At 38.7% G+C, this 19,612-nt stretch overlaps 1 protein-coding gene across 1 annotated transcript in view; it reads left to right on the top strand.

Annotated features, from left to right (window-relative positions):
• Window positions 1–19,612, top strand: part of SHOC2 (SHOC2 leucine rich repeat scaffold protein) — a 59,915-nt gene that overhangs the window by 12,011 nt on the left and 28,292 nt on the right. Inside the window, exon 2 of the mRNA XM_066323587.1 lies at window positions 11,512–12,446. Within this exon, the coding sequence (XP_066179684.1) occupies window positions 11,744–12,446 (703 nt within the window). The 5' untranslated portion in view covers window positions 11,512–11,743. The remainder of the gene's footprint in view (window positions 1–11,511; window positions 12,447–19,612) is intronic.

The raw sequence follows: 19,612 nt of genomic DNA, 5'->3' as shown, positions 1-19,612 counted from the left end.
TGTGATGGGACGGAGGAATAGCTCTGGCATCTTGTGCCTTGCTGGGAGGGTGGCTCTTGGCCGTTGCAGGGGTTGCAGCGATTCAGGTCCTGCTCCACACATCCTACTTAGCCAGTTCTTTTGTCCTGCCTGTCTGTCTGCTACTGCTCTTTGGGTATTCCTGCACATTGTCAGAGTGCCTTGCAGCCTCTACTTCTGTCTCACTTCAGGTATGTGCTGGTGATTTTCATCTCTCTTTTACCTATAGCAATGTTTGCTTTCTTTTTCTCATCCTTTATGTTTTCCATGGAAGTGTCATTCCTGTGATTTTTTTTTCTGCCTTCCTCACTCTTTTGAGAATGGTTGAGTAAAAAAGAAACAAGCAGGTGGCAAGTATTAGTTAAAATTAGTTAATAAACTTCTTTGTTAAACCAATTTTTATTTGTTTTTACAAATAAAATTTTTTATTTGTTTTACAGTTTCAGGTGCAGTGTTTCAGTTTCTTCTTATTCTTTCTGTTCAGGAGCTCTGTTCTCACATCATCAGATATTTTCCAAGTATTCTCATACTGTTCATATATATATATATATATATATATATATATATAGAGTGTACCCTCATTTTGAACATATTGTTCTGGAGCATATTGTCACACTAAAATTTGTTCAGTCCTTCAAGTCAATTTGTGATGCTGTATATTTTTTTTTCAGTGCTATCTGCTTATGTCTGATACTTTTTGGATTACACTTGGTTTGAAAAAGACTCACTGTCTTTTAATCTGAGTTGATTTAACCTGTGCAACTCCTGTGAATGTCACTTAGGTGGTTGAAATAGCCCTCTCCTGCCCTGGGCATCAGTGTAAAAATTACTGCTCCATCACTTTGTTGAGCTGTTTGTTGGAGGTTGGGTCACAGTCACTCTGCAAGGAGCTGAGTGCATCCTCACCTCTGTGCAGGTGAGGGAGGAGCAGATGTGGGCAGTCCCTGTGCAGGGAGTCGCCTGTTCTGAGTTTGCAAAGTTCAGTGCAATCCTCTGGTCCATTTATTCAACGGGACCAGATTCTACAAGGCACAAATGTCTGGAGACCAGCAGGCCTGGTGAGACACTGTTGTACCTGAGCTGCTGTAAAGGTTGCATTTTAAATGTTCACAAACAGACAGTTTCTTGCTGAATTATGTAGACATTTATGACATCTGTTTTCTGTCTGAAACAAAGGGCAGTAAGGTGCAAAAATGTCACTCAGTATAAATAGGCGTATAGTGCAATTTTGATATTAATTTTGTTAGGATAGCGATATGAACTTCAGTGTAGCTCTAAGCTAGCCTGCTTATTCATCAGTTTTTTCAGATTTCCATTATCTTATTTAATTTTTTGGAAAGTGGTGAGGTAAAAGGTGTCCTTGCAATATTTATACAATGTTGTTTTATTCAGATTGCATCTAATTTTTTTCCATGTAATTTTTCAGGTTAGCTCTGCTGCCACTTTCTACTTTTTCAGTATGTAAGCCTTTCGAGTGTGCTAGGAGTCTATCACTGAGCTGATTTTTGACAAGAAGAAATCATATTTTTCACTGTTTCTAGGAAAAATTTAATTGAAGACCTTTTGGGTTGGTGTTTTTTTTTTTTTTTTTTGGAAGAAAAGGATGCCTCATCTGAACAGATTTTGAAGAATCTGCTTGGAAGGGATCATAGTGGTTTTCTTTTTACTTTTTTTTTCTTTTGAAAGAAAACATCTTGTTCCTGTGAAGGGACCCAATTTATCATGTGTTTTCCAGAATTGTTAGTATATGTGAAATAATCTCTTAATCAGGCTCTAAGTTACAAGCAGAATAGTATTCAGTGCTGGGGCTGAGGGTATTTTGTGCATCAGGCTCTGTGATGGTGGGGATGAGGATGGTAGGTCTGGACATTTTGTGGTTCTTCACAGGAAGGTGAGCAGAGCTCTCTTCTCATCCTTGTTTGTTTCACTTTTATCTGCTATCCTGGGAAAAAAAGTCTCTGGGATCCTCTTGGGAATCTGTCAGAATGTGGATGAACTTGCAATAAATTCAAATGCTGTAATTTTTGGGTTTTTTGTAATGCTAATGCATTCAATGTTGAGTGGGGAAGAAAACATGTAAAAAGCTAAATAAAAACGCTCTTAAGAAGTTATGAAAATTAAGTTTTCAATATAAAGTAATCAGAATTAGGGAGGTGTGAATGAGATGGCTTCCAGTGGTGTAGGTGACTGTACTTGTCAGAGTTTAATACCTCTTCAATCACTGTGTACTTTTGCCATCTCCTAGACCCCCTCTCCACGCAGTGTGTAGGAGCAGGAATGGTGCCTGTTGACTGATTATTTTCTCAGTATTTTTATGTCTGTGATACTCTCTTATGTAGAATTTCTTATCAGCTGCTTCTTGCCCAGCCCCTGTGCCTTCCAGCCTCCCATCCTTGTTCTTGCTCCAGTTCCTGCTTGTTTCTCAGCTTGCTGTGCTCCAGGCAGGAGCTTTTTCCTCTGTGTGGCTGCTGTGACCCAGGGGAAGGTGGGGAGGACAGCAGGAGGGTGTCTCAGCTGAAAGGAATGGCCTTTTTGGCCCCTCTGGGTCTAACTTGCTCTCTGGGAATGCCTTGTGTCAGTGTTGGTGTTGAGGAGGTGAAACAGGCTCAGCTGTAGGAAATACTCAGAGCTTTGCTGCCACTGGAACTCCCCGTAGTTTTCGTATTAGACTTTGAGTGGCCAGGAGTGAATATTTGGTGAAATTCACTGTGGCACCAGATATTAAAATAGATTTGAAGTCCCTAATCTAAACTAAAAATGCCTTCGTTATGAAATTGGTGTTAAGATTACCTTCAACTTGAGCAAAGCAAGGTGCTTTTACTGGTGGTTAGTCTTGCACGCAGCTGAACCAAGTAAATTATCTTACCTTCTCCCTCTATCCTCATGCTCCCTCAAGGCCCCTCTCTCCAGCACCAAAACAATCCAAAAAACCCTGAGGGCTGGCAGGCTGATGCTGGTAAATGTCAGCTTGAAGGAGTGAAGTCTTACACGGATCAATGTGATTGAAGGAGCCTTTACCACGGAGCACTGGCAGTATACAGGGCTACCTGAACACCTATGGAATGCATCTATTTGTTTCAGTAATACTTCACTGCTTTATGTCCTTGTGTTTAATTCTGTTATGCTCAATGGGGGAAAGCAGTTGAAAGCTTTGAAAGAGGCTTGGGAGCAGTTTTGTTCTTCATCAGCTCCTCAGGGTGTATAATGAGCCTCCATTGCCGTGGTGCCGTTTATTTGCAAAGTTCCCCGAGGTATTTCTGAGTTCCTTTGGCTTCTCCAGCTGTGGCTGAGCATCCTTTCAAGCAGTGGTGCAGCAGCATGGAATCTACTGGAATGTGGTGGCCACTGGAATGTGGTAATCTGCTTAACCATGTGCAGTAATGCAGCATAAGAGGGTGAGGACAGGGAGGGAATAATGCAAAATCCAGTTGAAACTGAGTGGGCAGAATGCAATTAACCTCAGAAATGTAGCAGTTAAAAATGAGGCTCCAGCTGGAGTGGGCACACATAATACAGGAAAAATACCATTTCTCTTTCACGGTTTGTAGTTCTTGCATCTGAGTATTTGGATGGCAGAAGTGGTCGGTCACATCATGTTTAGGCAAATGATTGCTGGAGAAAAGAGATGAGAGGGTTTTAACTTACATCTAGTTAGCTGAAACACAGCAATTTCTTTGTCATCATGCTACATATAGATATACATACATAGATATCTATCCATATATATACCTGGCCTGAATCAGTTTGCTTTCTCCAGGGAAGATGCATTCATCTGAAAGAGTCAGGATAGAAAACCAAACAAAAAAAACCTCACTGGAAAGAACATTGCTTAAGCCGTAATGGGGGGATCTTTTTGACTTTTCATTCAGAACAGTCTACATTTGTTTTGGTTTCCTGTAATATTTAATGTAAACTTTTTGGGCAATGTACCATCATAAAGAAACAACTCTAGCTGGTCATTGTGCAGTTTTCAAATAAATTTTATTCAATTTAGTTGTAATGAAGCAGAAATGTACACTTAGAGCAAAATTGATGCTGATTGCAGATGTTATCTTTTCTCTGGGAAGAATGTTGATCTGTTCGAGGAGCTAGTTGTTGTCTAAGAACTGGTCAGATTAAAAATATGTTAATGATTTGAAAGGTGAGGAGATGTGTAATTGGAAACATGGTAAAGTATTTTTTTGGACTTTGACAGACACTTTTATATCTTCCAAACTCACCACGTTAGTTGAGAAGTAAACATTACTGCAGATTTCGTTTTCAGTGCGTTAGTAATATTTAAACTAGGTGTTCAATAAAACAAATATGTCCAGGCTTTTATTGTCTTAACTGAAGATCAAGAATGGCAAATAATTTTAGCTAAAAACAATAAAAAAAATTGAAGCAAGGCCAGATATTATTCAGTGCTGAGCTGCAATAATGTAGTTATTGTGGCTTTGTCTGCTAAAACATAGAAGGTAAAGAGTCATCGCTCCTTTTCATTGAGTTAAAAACACATTTTTAGTTGTTTTTTAGATAGGTTTGTTGTTGTTGTTGTTGTTGTTGTTTTGGGTTTTTTTAGCATAGTGTTCCTCTGCAAAAGGATCCAGTGGCTTACAGTCACTAAATATAGTCAGAAAATTTGAGGGACTGGGAATCATCCAGCATGGAACTTTGTGAAATCATCATAATTATTACAGAAAAGCATGTTAAAGAGGGTGAGCAAACTTATTGTGTCAAATTCAGAGATAAATAAATAGAGAACTGCTACAATAAACAAGATTTATGGTAGATAATTCTGTGTTGCTTTTATTGGCTGGGGTGGGATGCTACCCTAGATAGTAACTGAGCAATTATTTGTTTAGCTGTGATGGGTTTTTGTGTGTGCTTTGTCCCAATTTCTGTGGAATCAACATAACTTAATTTGTTGATAACATAGATAATTAGTAGATAATGTGTTACTCTGCTGATGCTTTTTGTGTTTACTTTCTCACTCATTATTCATGTTTAGTCTCATTTTTAGTAGGTTTTGTTTTGATAAGTTGCTTTTATTGCTCAAAGGAAATGATGAATGAACTAAAAATACTTGATGCTAGTTTGTATCATCACCTTTGGTGGGATCAGTGCCATTTTCTGTCAAATTTGTAACAAAACGGTGCCTGGCAGGTTGTTTCCTTTGTTTATAGGAGCTGTTGAGGGATCTGAGTAGTTGTGTCTGAGTGCTGTGTAGTGGTAATAGTGAAAGGTTGTTCTATATTGAAAATTAAATTTTGTCTACAGGTGGGTGATCTCTGTTCAGAGGAGGGTATTGGGTGGGTTGGGGGCACTTGCTCTTGCCGAAGGTTGTATGCCACTATAGACTGAGAAGTTGTACAGTCACAAAAACAATAATTGGGTTTTCCTAGACTAATATATCCATTTATAATGACCCTTTTAAGAGATACTAGAACCTGCACTAAATCCTGGAAATTTGTTTCATCTAGAAAGTTAGGATTTTCAAATTTCATGTGTTATGCAGGATTACACAGCCTGCTGATACAGTGAGTTGCCATGGAAATGGAGACAAGCAGCTCAAAAGGTACATGCTGGGGGGCCACACATGCAGAAAGTACCTTTTTACATATTAAAATTAGCTGCTGCATGGAGTTAGCAGAATTCTTTGCTCTTGGAGTGTATTTCTACAAAAACATGTAGTGGTATTTTATAACTTGGCCAAAAAAACTAGTGGGTTTTTGTTTCTGCAAAGAAAAAGAGAGAGTACTTAGTAAAAATAATGTTGGAGCACACAGGATGAATCACAGTATGTATATTTTTGTACTTGCTAGGTGAGTTCAAAGGCAGGGCACAGAAGATTATTTCTACCTCCTAGAACTTAAGGCGTAGGTGACTTTCTGTCTGCAAGTGTAGAGCCTTTCTGTCCAGACTGCTCTGGACTTTGGTATGTGGCGTGGCACTTAGTGCAGGGAAGTATTTCCAGAGAGCAGCAAAACTGGTGACCAGGGACTGCAAAGATGAATTCCAAACCAGTGATGTCCATGTGCCTGCCTGTTTGCCCTGGAAGGGCACGGCTGTGTCAGAAGCTGGGATGGGATGTCCTGGGGGATCTGCCTGGCTCTGCAAGCACACAACGATCAACCTTCAAAATCTTTAGAAACTCATTTGCTTATTTATAGTAACTCCAGGTGTAATTGCACGTAGGCTCATAATTAAGTGCCTATAGTTACCGATGTGCCTGCAGATTTAAGACACCACAAGTGAGCGTTAGGAAGCCTTTAGAGATGGTCTAAATGGAGCTGTTGTCCCCTTGGCCTGACGTTTGTTCAGTTATTCCCTCGACCCCTGGGTTTTGCTCCAGTGTGAGTTATGCTGGCTGTGCTGTTTGGCAGCCGTGGGAGCAGCGAACAGTCCGGATGGTCTTGGCTGCAGTCCTGTGGCAGATGAAGATGTTTTAAAGGGCTTGGAGGGCTGTCAGGGCCCAGGCTCCTCCTTACCAGCTCAAGCTGTGCCTGCAGTGAACAAGCCGCTCCCTCAGTGTGAGAGGGGATTAGGGTGCCACATCCTGGGGTGTTGAAATCAGGCTAAATTGGTAGTCTGTGGACAAGCATCTGCTGGCCATCCCCTTACAGCACTGAGATGAATTTAATGGTTAGCCTTCTCCATTGAACAAGCCAAGCAGGGTAGCTGGCACAACACCGTGACAGTATTGCCCTGCTGCCATTGAGTGTTAATTCAGCAGCCATTCCTGTACTCTGGAATAACAGGTTTCTTCCCGAAGAAGAGAAGCTGTCTAGCTGGCATATTTCAGGAGCATTGCTTTGTTGAGATAGATGAGGCAGTTTTTGATCTCTGGTGGAGTGATGGCTGGCTGTTCCCTTGCTGTCTCCATACCTCGGAATGAGGTTTTGTGTTCAGAGGAGCTGTGCAACCACTGGTGACTGATTCAGCACTTTGCTCCCAGCTGGTCCGTGGTGGCTGCAGTGGCAGGAGCTGAAATGTACTTATGGAGATGAAAACTCTGTAGGTCAGATGTTTGAAGCCAGCAAATTGTAGGAGAGAATGTGCTTTGTTTGCAAGTGACTCGTTGGCTTAAGCTGCTTGGTTTTCCAAATGAAAGTAGTGACTGGTGGTTGGGGTTTTTTTGGGTTGGCTTTTTTTTTTTTTTTTTGTGCATATGTGGTATTGAGAATGAAAATTCATTGTTGCCACTTGGGCTAAGCTTTAAATTTCATCCATTACTTATTGATGTGTTCACCTTTGTGGTGTACTGGAATATGAAATGTTTTTGATGTATCTCATGCTGCTCTAATTAAAAGGTAAATATTTTTTAAAAAGTAGTTTGTTTTTTTTTTTTAGTGTGTGTTTGTTTGTGAATAGGTGTTGCTGCAATTACCAGATAGCATTTGAACTCTGCCTTGTTTTTAAGAATCATTTAGGGCTGACTAATCAAAAATACCTGGATCAGAATTGCAATCTCAGAACATTTTCTTTATTATTGGGTAGTAGAATAGATGTCTGCTTACTCCAGAGTCTTAGGTATGAGCTGATTCCTTATTTCTTCGACTTGTTTAATATTCAGAATGATCCTCTGCGGTTATTTAGGTTGAAAAGCCCTATCTGTGGTGTGGGTTAAGTTTAGTACAAACACAGAGTGAAGAGAAAAATCAATCCTGTTGTGATAAAAAGTTACACATGTACTAAAAAATTTTTTTTCTACATGCAGGCCTGTATGTCTCTTGCTACATTACATAGGTAAAATTCTGTTACAGTTGAGTGTTATGTGTTACACTTGAGTGAAAACGATGCTTTAGATATTACATGCTTAAAATATCAGAAATGTTTATGGTTTGAAGTGCCTGGTTTGGCTACAGAGAGACAGAAGAGGAGCCAGTAAGGGTTTAGGTGGTGCTGTAAAGTGACCATTCTGTAAGATGAAGTGCCACGATGATTTTCCTTTGGCAGAGAGGACTGCTGTTGGTTAACCTCGTCACTTGAGAGGAAAATGTTTCAGCTGTGGGAGACTCTTTTATTTCATTTAACGATTTCTTCTTCAAGCCATCTCTGTGAACGCACAGGAAACTTTCATATAATTGCAAGTCACAAGACACTTGAACACATCCTCTGGGGAGTGAGGGACTGCTGAGAGTAATTCATGCGGTGAACAGCCTGTTCTGGGGGGTCCCACCACTTTGCAGTATGGGTAGGAGACAGTTAAGGCTTTTACAGCCTTACTTGAATAGTAGTTGGCTGAAATCTTTTATCTCAAGCCTCATATTGTGCTAGATAGTGACCAGGAAACATCGGTATTTATATTGCCAAATTGCAGTGATTATTGTAGTGTTATTCCTAGAACTGCAAAATGTTCCTACATTACCACACTTTTAATAAAGCATTTATTGCATAAATGTTTAAGGTTGTATTGCTCATAAAAACTGAAATCTCTTTTCAATTACTTGTACATATTAAAAAAAAAATCATTAAAATATACAAGGTAAATGTGGTCCTCTTTTCCAGACAGTAAGGAAGGTGATATAGTTTAGGCTGAAGTTGCTTCTGTTTCTGAAGTTTCATCAGTTACAGATGATAAAAAATAAAATACATCTGGTTTATGTTCACCAGGCATCAGGAGGAGTGAATCAAAACTCTGGAGTTGGTTATTTATAGCTATTTACAAATATTTTACTTAAAAAAAAATAATATTTGGGACAGGGAAGAGATTATTTTCTTTAACGTCTCTAAAAGTTTTTCACATACTCTGCCAAGGAAGAGTCTTCTTAAACTTTCCAAGTTCTCTGGGACATAATAGTTAAATGTTTTTATGTCAATTAATATTGACAGGAAGTCAGTTTGAGCAGCATTGGAAAATGGAAGAAGTTGGCAGAACTTGCTAATTTCACTGAATTTCCTTCTGCTAAAAATATTTCTAAAAGAAGCTCTCCTTTTGAGATACAATGAATGTTTGTTTGACTGTAGTTTAGAATTGATGGTGACTCTTGTCCTTTAACCAAAAGGGCTTAAAAAATATGCATAACCTTTTGAAACATATTTAACCTCCTCTGTAATATATGGAATTATACTTATGCCCACCACAAGTTTACCCATATGTTTAACCTGATGTATGTGAGTAACCCCATCAGCTTGAATGATCTGCAGTAGAGATCATGTAGAGCAACTTATGTGAAGTTGAGCATTTAATTTCTTTCTAGGTACAATTAAAGTTATTGCTAACAAAGGCAGTGAAATGCGTGTGGATTATTTGGAGCACTTGCACTGCCGAGCTGCTTTCAGCAGCACTAATCTCCAGCAGTCTTTCCTTTCTGAGGCTCTTTCTAAACCTCCTCCAGCTGCTGCGCACATAAGAAATGAAACAAATCTCTTGGTGGGTCCTAAATTTGATTAAATTGAAAGCTCAAGAGAGCAGCAGCTCTTTGAGTATTTCACACTTCGGGGACTCAATGAGGAGCAGTAGCTGTTCTGGCACTGCTGCATTTTTTTCTCTGCATTATCAGGATTCAGAAACTGTGTTAGTTCTTGATTCCTTTGTGTTACTGTTTCATAATGAAAACATGTTGTCAAGCCTTTTGGGCTCCCACCCTTTAGTCAGCTGTGTTTTTGCATCGGGAGTCATTACATTTCCTATTACTGGCGTTTTACGAGCGTGTAGATTATACATTGCTGGGAAGAAGTTTTAAATATAATCTGGTGAGGTTAGTAATCTTGAGGAGAAGTCAAATTAATGGATGGTGTAGAAGTCGTGTGGAAATCTTAAGGATACAGTAAAAAACTGGCTTGTGCTGCTTTAGAAAACTTTAACAGTGCAGAATATTTCTGTGTTAAAAACTGTTTTTGCTTGCTGCTGCTAGCATTCAGCCGTGGGTCATTACAACAGAGTTGTTCAGAACACAGGAACTGGAGGCAATTTTGAGCTTCTTTTGGGGGGGAGGTTTTTATCTGTTTTGGGTTGTTTTCTTCTTTTTTTTTTTTTTTTTTTTTTGTGGATTGGGCTTTTTTTTTTTTTTTTTTTTTTCCTATTACAGTGTTTGTAGCACACTTGGTGATGCTGCAGCAGTAATGAATCAGGGTGAAGGACTGGAAGGCACCTCCTGAGGCAGGTTCTCTTTTGAGCATTGTTACTAAACATCTGGATTTGCAGCTGGGGTAAAGTGTCTTGTCCTTCTGATCATTTTAAAATAGATTTTCTTTACCTTTTCAAAAAAATATGAGTGAATATATATAGAGAGAGCAAAGTGTGCAGCTTTGTGTTCTCCATGTACATTTTTGTATCTGAAGGTAAGCACACACAGCATGACCACAGTTAAAAATGGTTACTTGAGCTCTGCTAAAAAATGTTTGTGTTTATAGTACTTTCTGATGGCTTAAGTATACAAAATATTATTTAATTGATTTTGATTACAAGCTGTATGAACTTGTGCAGAATTTGGAATGCCAAGACAGTGATACAGCTTCTGTGAGGTTTTAAGAGTATTTAAACAAGGTGGCTGGGAAACAGGGGACCTTTCTTCAGCAGTGGATACTGCATATCAAAGCTAAAAGGTGGACTAATATGGAGGCATGAAATTACTGTTGTCATTGATTGTTTTTTTCTTCAACAAAGATACATTCAAAAACCTTTCCACATTACTCAGAATCATGAAGTTCTTGGGCATGTTATGTGTTTCGAATTGAAACATGAAGAAAAGCTACTTTCCATGATGCATGATGATTTTGTAAAAATGTAAATGGGTCTTTATAGGTTTCAGACATCTGTTCACTTATTAGGCTGCATTGTAGTCATTGGGGGGGAAAATTCAAGATGTGGTGAAGATATTGTGTGTCCTACTCTGAAGAGAAATTCCCTCATAATTTTACTTATCTTGAAGCATAATGTAGTTCTTCTGGGTTTTGGCTGACTTTTTCATAGGTATATTTTAAAAATCTTTGTGGTTGGTTCAAAGCACATGAAGCTGGTGAGAATGTTCTGCTCCACATTAAAAGCAGAGACCTGTGGTTCAGAGCTGGTCAGAAGAGATGTCTCAAGGCAAAGTGTTTGTGTTACTGTAGCATATTAGATTTTACTGTAGATTGAACTGAGATTCTTTTGTGCTGAAAGAATAAGCCTGTACAGGTTTGTCAGAGGAGGCAGGCACTTAAAATTATAGCAGATATGTATTGGCTGATTAGGCATTGAAGGAAGAGAATATACATGTTGATGATCAGGGGGTTATTGTAAGAACTAGGTAAGACATAAGATGGTGACTCAAATCTGTTACTGAAGACAGTATTATATTTAAGAATTGTGATTTTTCTTCCCTCACATATACTAATTAATACAGTTCTTGTACCACAGTGGATTTTGTGAGCAGTATGTGTAGTATTTTGGTTTAGCTTTGGGTTTTTCACTGACGTTTGAAATCATTAACCTGAGTTAGTGAGTACAGGCTTGATGTAGAAACATTCAATATTTAACTGGAAGTTTTATATTTACACTAACTTTGGCTTCTCTTCTCTGTGTTCCAGAAATACTAATACGGAGCATTTGACCTGATCTCTACAGCTGAATCTCCTGACCGTAGGATTAGGAAAGAGTGCCTTCAGAACCAATATGTAGCAAATGGGTGTCACACCTCTGAAGCTCCTCCCTGGGTTCAACGCTTGCGTGTTTTAAGGATCCTTGTTGCCTCAGCATTGAATTGTTCTTGTGGACTTCAGAAACAGATTTCATGTGGTGCTTGCTGAACGTTGAGTCACCATGAGTAGTAATCTAGGAAAAGAAAAGGACTGTAAAGAGAAGGATCCAAAAGTCCAATCGTCAAAAGAAAGGGAGAAGGAGGCTAAGGCCTCTGGAGGGTTTGGGAAAGAGAGCAAAGAAAAGGAGCCTAAGACCAAAGGGAAAGATGCCAAAGATGGAAAGAAGGACTCCAGTAGCACGCAGCCTGGGGTAGCTTTTTCAGTGGACAATACGATAAAAAGACCTAATCCTGCCACAGGTACTCGCAAAAAATCCAGCAATGCTGAAGTGATCAAAGAGCTAAATAAATGCCGGGAAGAGAATTCTATGCGCTTGGACTTGTCCAAGAGGTCTATACACTTGCTTCCATCAGCTATCAAAGAGCTAACGCAGTTAACAGAACTTTATTTATACAGTAACAAACTGCAGTGCCTACCGGCAGAGGTGGGCTGTCTTGTGAACCTGGTGACGCTGGCTCTGAGTGAGAACTCACTCACCAGTTTGCCTGACTCTCTTGATAACTTGAAGAAACTGCGCATGCTTGACCTGCGGCATAACAAACTGAGAGAAATCCCCTCGGTGGTGTACAGGCTAAGCTCCCTCGCCACTCTGTACCTACGCTTTAATCGTATAACTACTGTGGAAAAGGATATCAAAAACTTGTCAAAACTCACCATGCTTAGCATACGAGAGAACAAAATCAAGCAACTACCTGCTGAAATTGGTAAGTGATTATGCTGACTGAAAGTGTGATGCTGTTTTTACGTTCACTTTGCAGTTAATTATACATAAACTGTCACTTTTCCAACTGCACTTCATTTAAAACTATGTAAAATGATGCTCTTGATCATACTGTTCCACTGTTAGCTTGATAATAGTCAATACCTTGTGTGTGTATATATATATATATTTTTTAAACAACAAAAGCCGTTTTTCTTCATCTGTCATCTTAAAATCAAATGTATCTTGTTTTCATCTTTGCTTTGTACTTTCACATATTGTGTCTTGAGAGCCCAGATGGTTTAAAAAAAAGAGATACAGCGGCATTTTTTATTTTAAGATTTTTTTATAAATCGCTTATGAACTGTTCCATGTTATAAACACATTATAGACATGTTACAGAGGGGTGTGACCACAATTATACAAGGTAGAATTGGTAATGCTATTAACATGAGCAAGCTGTTGGGTGCTGTAACAGTTAATAATCTAGGTTAATGATTTGTGCAGGTGTCTGCCTTTTATAGGTCATGAATATATTAATACGTGGACTCTGAAGTGACCAAATGTTGTACACGTGGCTGATGATTCTTATGACTTTTTAATAACTAGTGTTTGTTTTTCCAAACGCTGTTACAAAAGTTTGAAAGAGAGTGAACTAGTGTGAAAGTGTGTTATTAATTTAAATGGTTTATTACACAAAATGTGCTGGACAAGCTGTATAGCAAGAACTTCTGTGTTGTTCCTAATGCATTCTGCTTCATGGAAAATATGTCTTTATAACATTGATCTCAAGCAATATTTGAACAATATGTGTGCCCTATAATCAGTAATCAGTAATTACTGTTAATCAGTAATTTTTTTTCTATATATCACCAATTTTTAAAATGCAAGTATAGTTTAGCCCTTTTAGGGGACGGGGGGACATAAACGTCTTGAAATTAAGAAACTGCTTTGACTCTCTTCAAGTGTGGAAAAAAAACCTTTGTGAAAGCCCTTGTAACACTGTGAGTAATAATTCCCATGCCCTGGTTCCAAAAGCTGCTGTGGGACTTTCTCCTGTTGTCCAAGCCAGTGTGTGAGTGTGTTCTTACTGAAGTGTCCCCTATGGTCACTAGTTTTGCAAAGCTTGGGAAATGCTCTTGTTTGTATACCTGATAGATCTTTCTCAAGCCAGCAGTGTTTGCTCTTCATCTTGCACGTTGATATGAAAGATACATAAGATAACATGCTCGTGATGGCGGGAACTCCTGGTCATGCCTGAAACTGAATCCAGTTACCAGCAATGCCCAGTACAGAGAGCTCTGTCCGTGCTAACAGGAGTGGAGAAATGCAGTGGTGATGCCAGCTGTTGGTCTGAGCCTTTGGCCACCTGTGACAGCTGCTGGGGATGGATTCTGCTGGAGCCACAGGAACACTTTTTGCTAGGCAGAAATGAAATGGTCCATGTGGTATTTTCCTGGTCCGCATGATTTTTGAGTTGTCATGAGCATCTCAGCAATCCTTTGAATTTCCCCTGGGAGAACGAAGGAATTACAATTTCACCTAATTTGACTCTTCGGTTTAAGTTCAACAGTCTTGTTGAATTTTTTAGTGATCAACAAATCACACTGGAAACCATGGGGCTGATGTTTACAGAAAACCAGCATACTGCGTGTTTCTACATTCATTGAAGAAATTGTGGCCAATTTAGCTGTTATACAATTGTCAATATTGTACCTGGTTCTGTTTGTGGCTCAGTTATCAGTCAATCTAGCAAAGAGCATCGTCTGAGGTTCAGCTGGGGATAGTGCTGCATAAATTTAAAATAATACTAGTAGTGTGTGAAGAAAAGACTTCTGTGAGGTGTTGGATCCTAGTGTTTGGTGCTGTGCTTTAGAAACTTCTTAGTGTTTGATACTGCAGGCATTGTTGCTGAAACCTCGTTTTCTTTTGTTTGTTGAATATGGTTTACATTAAAGTATGTAATGTCTGTATGTGTTTGTTCACAGTAGTCTTGAAAGAGATCATGTGCAACTGCATCATGGGAGAATTAGTAGGTACTTGTGTCATGAACATGTGACTTGTTTGTTTCTTTTGTAATTATTTTATAGTCGTGATATGTACACAGGCAGCGTTCTCAGCTCTCTGTGTAACCCTAGCTTGAGAACATTAACTACTTTGCTTCTGTCTTTGTATCCAGCAGTTAGTCCTGCCTTTATTTGAATTGTGATAATGCTCATGTTCCTTGTTACGGGTCAGCACCTCATTGTGGAAAGCCTTTTGGAAGCACAAATGCAAGACAACTGTCACCCTTAGGAAGAATTTCAAAGGGAAAACCATCATTTCACAGCCACGCTCAACAGCATCCTTTTTTATTCAAAGTAAATTTCTCAGACTAGATTGCCTGAAATTGAATCAGGTGAAAAATAAAATCAATTGGTGTTTAAGTAACACAAATAATGTAAACGGCCAAGACTCAGAGTACAAACACTTAAAAATCTTTTTCAGAGTAAAACCAGATAGATAGTTGAACTTCTGTAATTGATTTCTACTCACTCACTTGCATGTTAATTTTTTAATGAAATAATTGAGTTGAAAACACAGCTGAAAAATGAAACTACTGAGAACTGTATTTCTGACTTTCCAATGGAATTTTTGTTTCTTTAAACACTTACTATTTCTCTACATTTCACGTATGCACTTCAAAAAAAACCCTTTCCTTTTAAGTCTCAATGCTTTTAATCCCTTGTATGTTTTATAATACTGTATCTAAATACTATAAAACTAGCAAGCACTCATATTATCAGCTTGTAAATAACACAGAAAGTTTTGTTGCTGCAGAGCGGGAAGTAAAATGAAGCCATTATCTTTTACAAAGCAATATCATGCGGAGCATTTCAAATTCTTTTTAAAAATGCCCCATTGTTCTGAGGCCTAAAGCTCACAATGGCATGCTAGTGTGCTTGTTCATATTTTTAAAAATTCAAAGCTTATGTAACCTGCTGACTTGTCCAGCAAGGAAGAGTCTTGCAGCAGTTAACTACGATGTGCTCATGTTGCTGAACTGATGCACACTGTGCAAAGAATCCTGGATTTTCTTAACTTTGTCTTTTGAAAGTACATGTGCTGTCTTTTTGGTCTGGACAAAAAGAAAATTAAAGATCCAGACTTCAGTTTGAAAAATGTTGCTATTGTTCCTTCAAAGACGGATGGCTTTAAATCTTACCCTGGTGCTACAGACTTGTGATGGCTTTCAAAGTTACTAAACAAAAATTTTCAGTTTTTTATAAGAATAAATGGCATTACAACTTTAAGACCTTGTTGCTTTAAAACGAAGGGTCATCTGAAGCAATAATCCCATTGCTTTTCTAGGAATCTTTAGTCTCCAGCCTTAGAAAATAAAGTTTATTTTCATTCTACTCTCATTGAAATAAATTGAATGTAGGGGCTTTTAAGTGATAATTAAGGCCTTCCTTCCAATACCCAGTGTGTCTTTGAGTAGTTGATTTTTGTGCCAGTGATGTTCCATTGTTCTTAGATGCAGCACTTTCCCTCTGTTGCCTACATTTGTTCTCAGGTGGTCCTGCAACTGCTTTACAACTGACCTATTTAAGGTGTTTGTTGTTTTTTGTGGAAAACCTGGAAGAGATGAACCTGCCAGCTGTGAGCTGCTAGGGAACAAGCTGAGGTTCTGTTTTGGACTTTCAACTGTCTTTAGTAGTTAAACAACACAAACTTTAACTAGGTGACTACACTTGAGGAAAAGTTGCTTTGCATTTAAAACAAACATTTTAGTGAGAAAGAGGAAGTGTTATTATCTATAGTTAGTAAACAGATGTGTGTGTTTCTTGTTTTTTCTCCCCCCGGAATTAAGCACCTTTCATTCCATTGCATCCAGTTGCTTTATTATATGTAAGCTTTATTATAGATAGGTATATACTAAATAATTTCTGCTTGTATTTATCAGACTTCTCTTAACACTTTCCTAGCAACATCCATATTGCTTCTATATTTTTAATGCCATTTGAAATTATTTTAGTCAACTGCATAGTAAGCTGAGGTCTTGGTATGCATTGTGGTATTTTCAAATATATATTTGTTCAAATAAGATGTAAAAATACTTTGTTTTGGTTTGGGATTTTTTTTTTCATATTTAGCCAAAAGCTGTGCAGGTCAATTAGTGGGAGTTTTCATGGAATGGATGTGCTAATGTATAACAGCTCCATGATACTGAAATTGGCAGTATCCACTCCCCTCCTGGCAGCGTCCCAGATGCTCCTTTTGTTGTCTACTGCTTTGGGTAGTTGAAATCGGTGTAGTTTCTGATCAGCCTGGAACTGGTGTGGGAGGAGGAGTGGGAGAGCATGACCTGGAGCAGGGAGAGCAGGACCACACTTGGCCCACAGGGAGCTGTGGGATCAGCTGGACTCGCTGCAGCTCACTGTGAAGCCTCTCAGGTAGGGTTGCTCTTGTTGGATGTAGGCATATCAAGTGCAGTGCAGGTGCTCTGAGAAACAGTGAATGGCTGTCTGCAGAGAGCTCTTAAAAATGCATCAAATTATGTTTTCAGGATATTTTTCGCTCTTTCCCACTGCTTTCCATGTCTTGTACCATAGAAGCTGGTGTAGTTTATTGGAATCCTGGTAGCATTAGCTCAGCTGCACCTTCCTGAAACAATTTTTTGTAATGCTTTTATGTATAATGGTGAGGATCCATTGATGGGAGCTTCTTGATGGTGAAACTACTCTATGTTCTTTCTTACAAATGGCATCATACCTAACAGTGGTGGTAGATGGTTTCAGAGTGCATCTTGCCCTGTATCCTGGTTCTGACTCTAGCCCTAAGCAAATGTGCATAGGAACAGAGTAAGTTTATATATGAGGCTTAACCTGACTCCTTGCCCACATCCAGCTATTTTCATATCAGGGATTTCCTGAGTCTGGTGCAGCCTGTTTCTTTAGTAGTTCTCAGTACACTCTTCCTCCAAAGGCTTTTCCATTTTTTTCCTTTAAACTCCTATAAATGTCTTTCATCTTTAGCAAGGTCCCCAAGTCTGCTTTGAATCTTGTTCCTTACCGTAAAGGTCACTGTTATGCAGATGTTGAATAGATATGTGTATACACACACATATAATATATACACATATAATATATATTTATATTTACATATATTTATACACACACACATAGGCACACCAAGTGCAAGGCAGAACTTACCTGTCCAATTTCTGGTGGCATCCATGAAATAAAACCTTAACGCAAAGGTTTCCATGTGAAGACTTTGCCAAAAGACAATCTGGAGGGATAATTGTGGGGGTGAGTTCACAAGGTGGACACCAGCTTCATCTCCTTATCTGGTAAATTGTCCATTCCACTGAGATCAAAAAGTGGAAGATTAGAGTGGAAGAATGTGAATGCTTTGGTGAGTCAGGCAGTCAGCATGAGAAGGATGAAAACCAGAGGAATTGTCTTGGGATGAGGCCAAGCAAATGTTCAGTTTGCAGGCTGTTACTTAAGCAAGCCTTTTGAATTTCTTATATTTGGAGTTTTATTGCATTCCTCCATGTTGTGTTGAAGGAATTGTTTTGCACAGTCAAGATGATAATATTTTCTTAGCAAAGACAAGGTTGCATCTCTCACCAGTTTTGACTATTTTTGTTGTGTTAGCACACACAGCTCAAAGAGAAATAATATTTTCGATGTGGTTGAAATTACATTTACATAGTTTCTGCAAGTTTCTTGAGACTCCAAATATTGTGTTTTCTGTCTGTGAATGCAACTCTGTTTCTGGGGAGAATCTGGTCAGGGCTGTTCTGCAAGGGAAATATTTTTAGAATGTAGTTCGGGAATCTGCCTACACCAGACCAGGAATGTCTTTGAGATTCTCTTCTGTTCTTTTCTTCCCCCATCTACTCAATATTTAGATCATTTGTGGTTTCTTCACTGCTTCAAAACTCTTTTTCATAACACTTGCACCTGTTTTGTTTTCAGTAGTATAGACAGTGGACCAGATGTGTGCAGCCACATTAGTTCAGGTCTACTCACTCCATGCTGAATGTGGTACCTTCTTGTTAAATGGCTCATTAGTTGCAAAGCTTTTCAGTGATGCTCTGAATTTCATTTCCCTTTTTTTTTTTTTTTTTTTTTTTTTTTTTTTTTTTTTTTTTTTAGCAGACCTGACAATATAGAGAAGTATTTGTTTACATTATTTGTATCTAAGAACACTTTCCTGTGTTTCATCAACTCGAAGAAAAATGTATTTCTGGGCTTAATTGGTGTGGTAATGTCTGCAAGCAATGGTTGAGAATACTTTTATTCATTTGTATGTTAATGTGATAAAAGCATGAAGTTGCAAACAGGAGTGCAGTAAATCCAGGCATTGCAGCATGTGTGCTGCTCTCTAGAAATCAGAGATAAGGATTGCTTATTTGATCCAGTTCTGGTGGCTTTCTTGAGCTGCAGGAAAAGTAAAGATCTCCTTTTGACCAGCTTCAGCTTTAGTCTCTGGATTCTGATTCTTGTGAAAGCTCTTGTGGGGATGCAGTTTTGTCCTGTCAGCTAGTCAAATTCCTCCTGATTACATTTTCTTCAGACAGTTTTAGGATAATGATAAAGAAGTCCTGTGTTTTTGATCTACTTGCAGAGCTTACTGACTGGGATGATGCCCCAAGTGTAATTCCAGTGGATACTGACAGCCTGTTAGAAGTCCAGGTGTTTTTTGTTTTTTTTTTTTTTTTTTTTAATCAATGCTGCAATTATTTTAACTGTTTGAATACTTTCCTAAGTACTGAACAGAGGGAAAAAAAATCACTTCCCTCAGGCTGCCTTTGCTAATGCAGCCTGGAAGGTGGTTAGCCTTTATTATTTGAGAGCTTGTTGCATACTCAGAATGGACAGGATCCAGATGTTACCCCAGAGTCAGCATCACCAGGAGCCCCTGGTCCTTCCCTGCAAAGCTGTTTCTCAACTCCTGGTGCAAGGCTGTCTCTCTTTACAGGGTTATTCCCTGCTAGGTGCAAGACTTTGCCTTTGTCTTGGGACTCAAATGAGGTTCTGCTATCCACTGCAAATCCTGTCTTGGGCCCTTGCTAACACATTTTTCTACATTTTGCATATTGGGATTTTGTTTGAACATGTTTTTAATTTTATTTGTGTTTGTTGCTTTCAGTTGTAAGCAATAAATAAAAAATCT

This window comes from Sylvia atricapilla, chromosome 8 (assembly GCF_009819655.1).
Source record: "Sylvia atricapilla isolate bSylAtr1 chromosome 8, bSylAtr1.pri, whole genome shotgun sequence".
In the NCBI taxonomy this organism is placed as follows: Eukaryota; Metazoa; Chordata; class Aves; order Passeriformes; family Sylviidae; genus Sylvia; species Sylvia atricapilla.
Note: the sequence above shows the minus strand (reverse complement) of the source record. Positions and strands in the feature narration are given on the sequence as shown.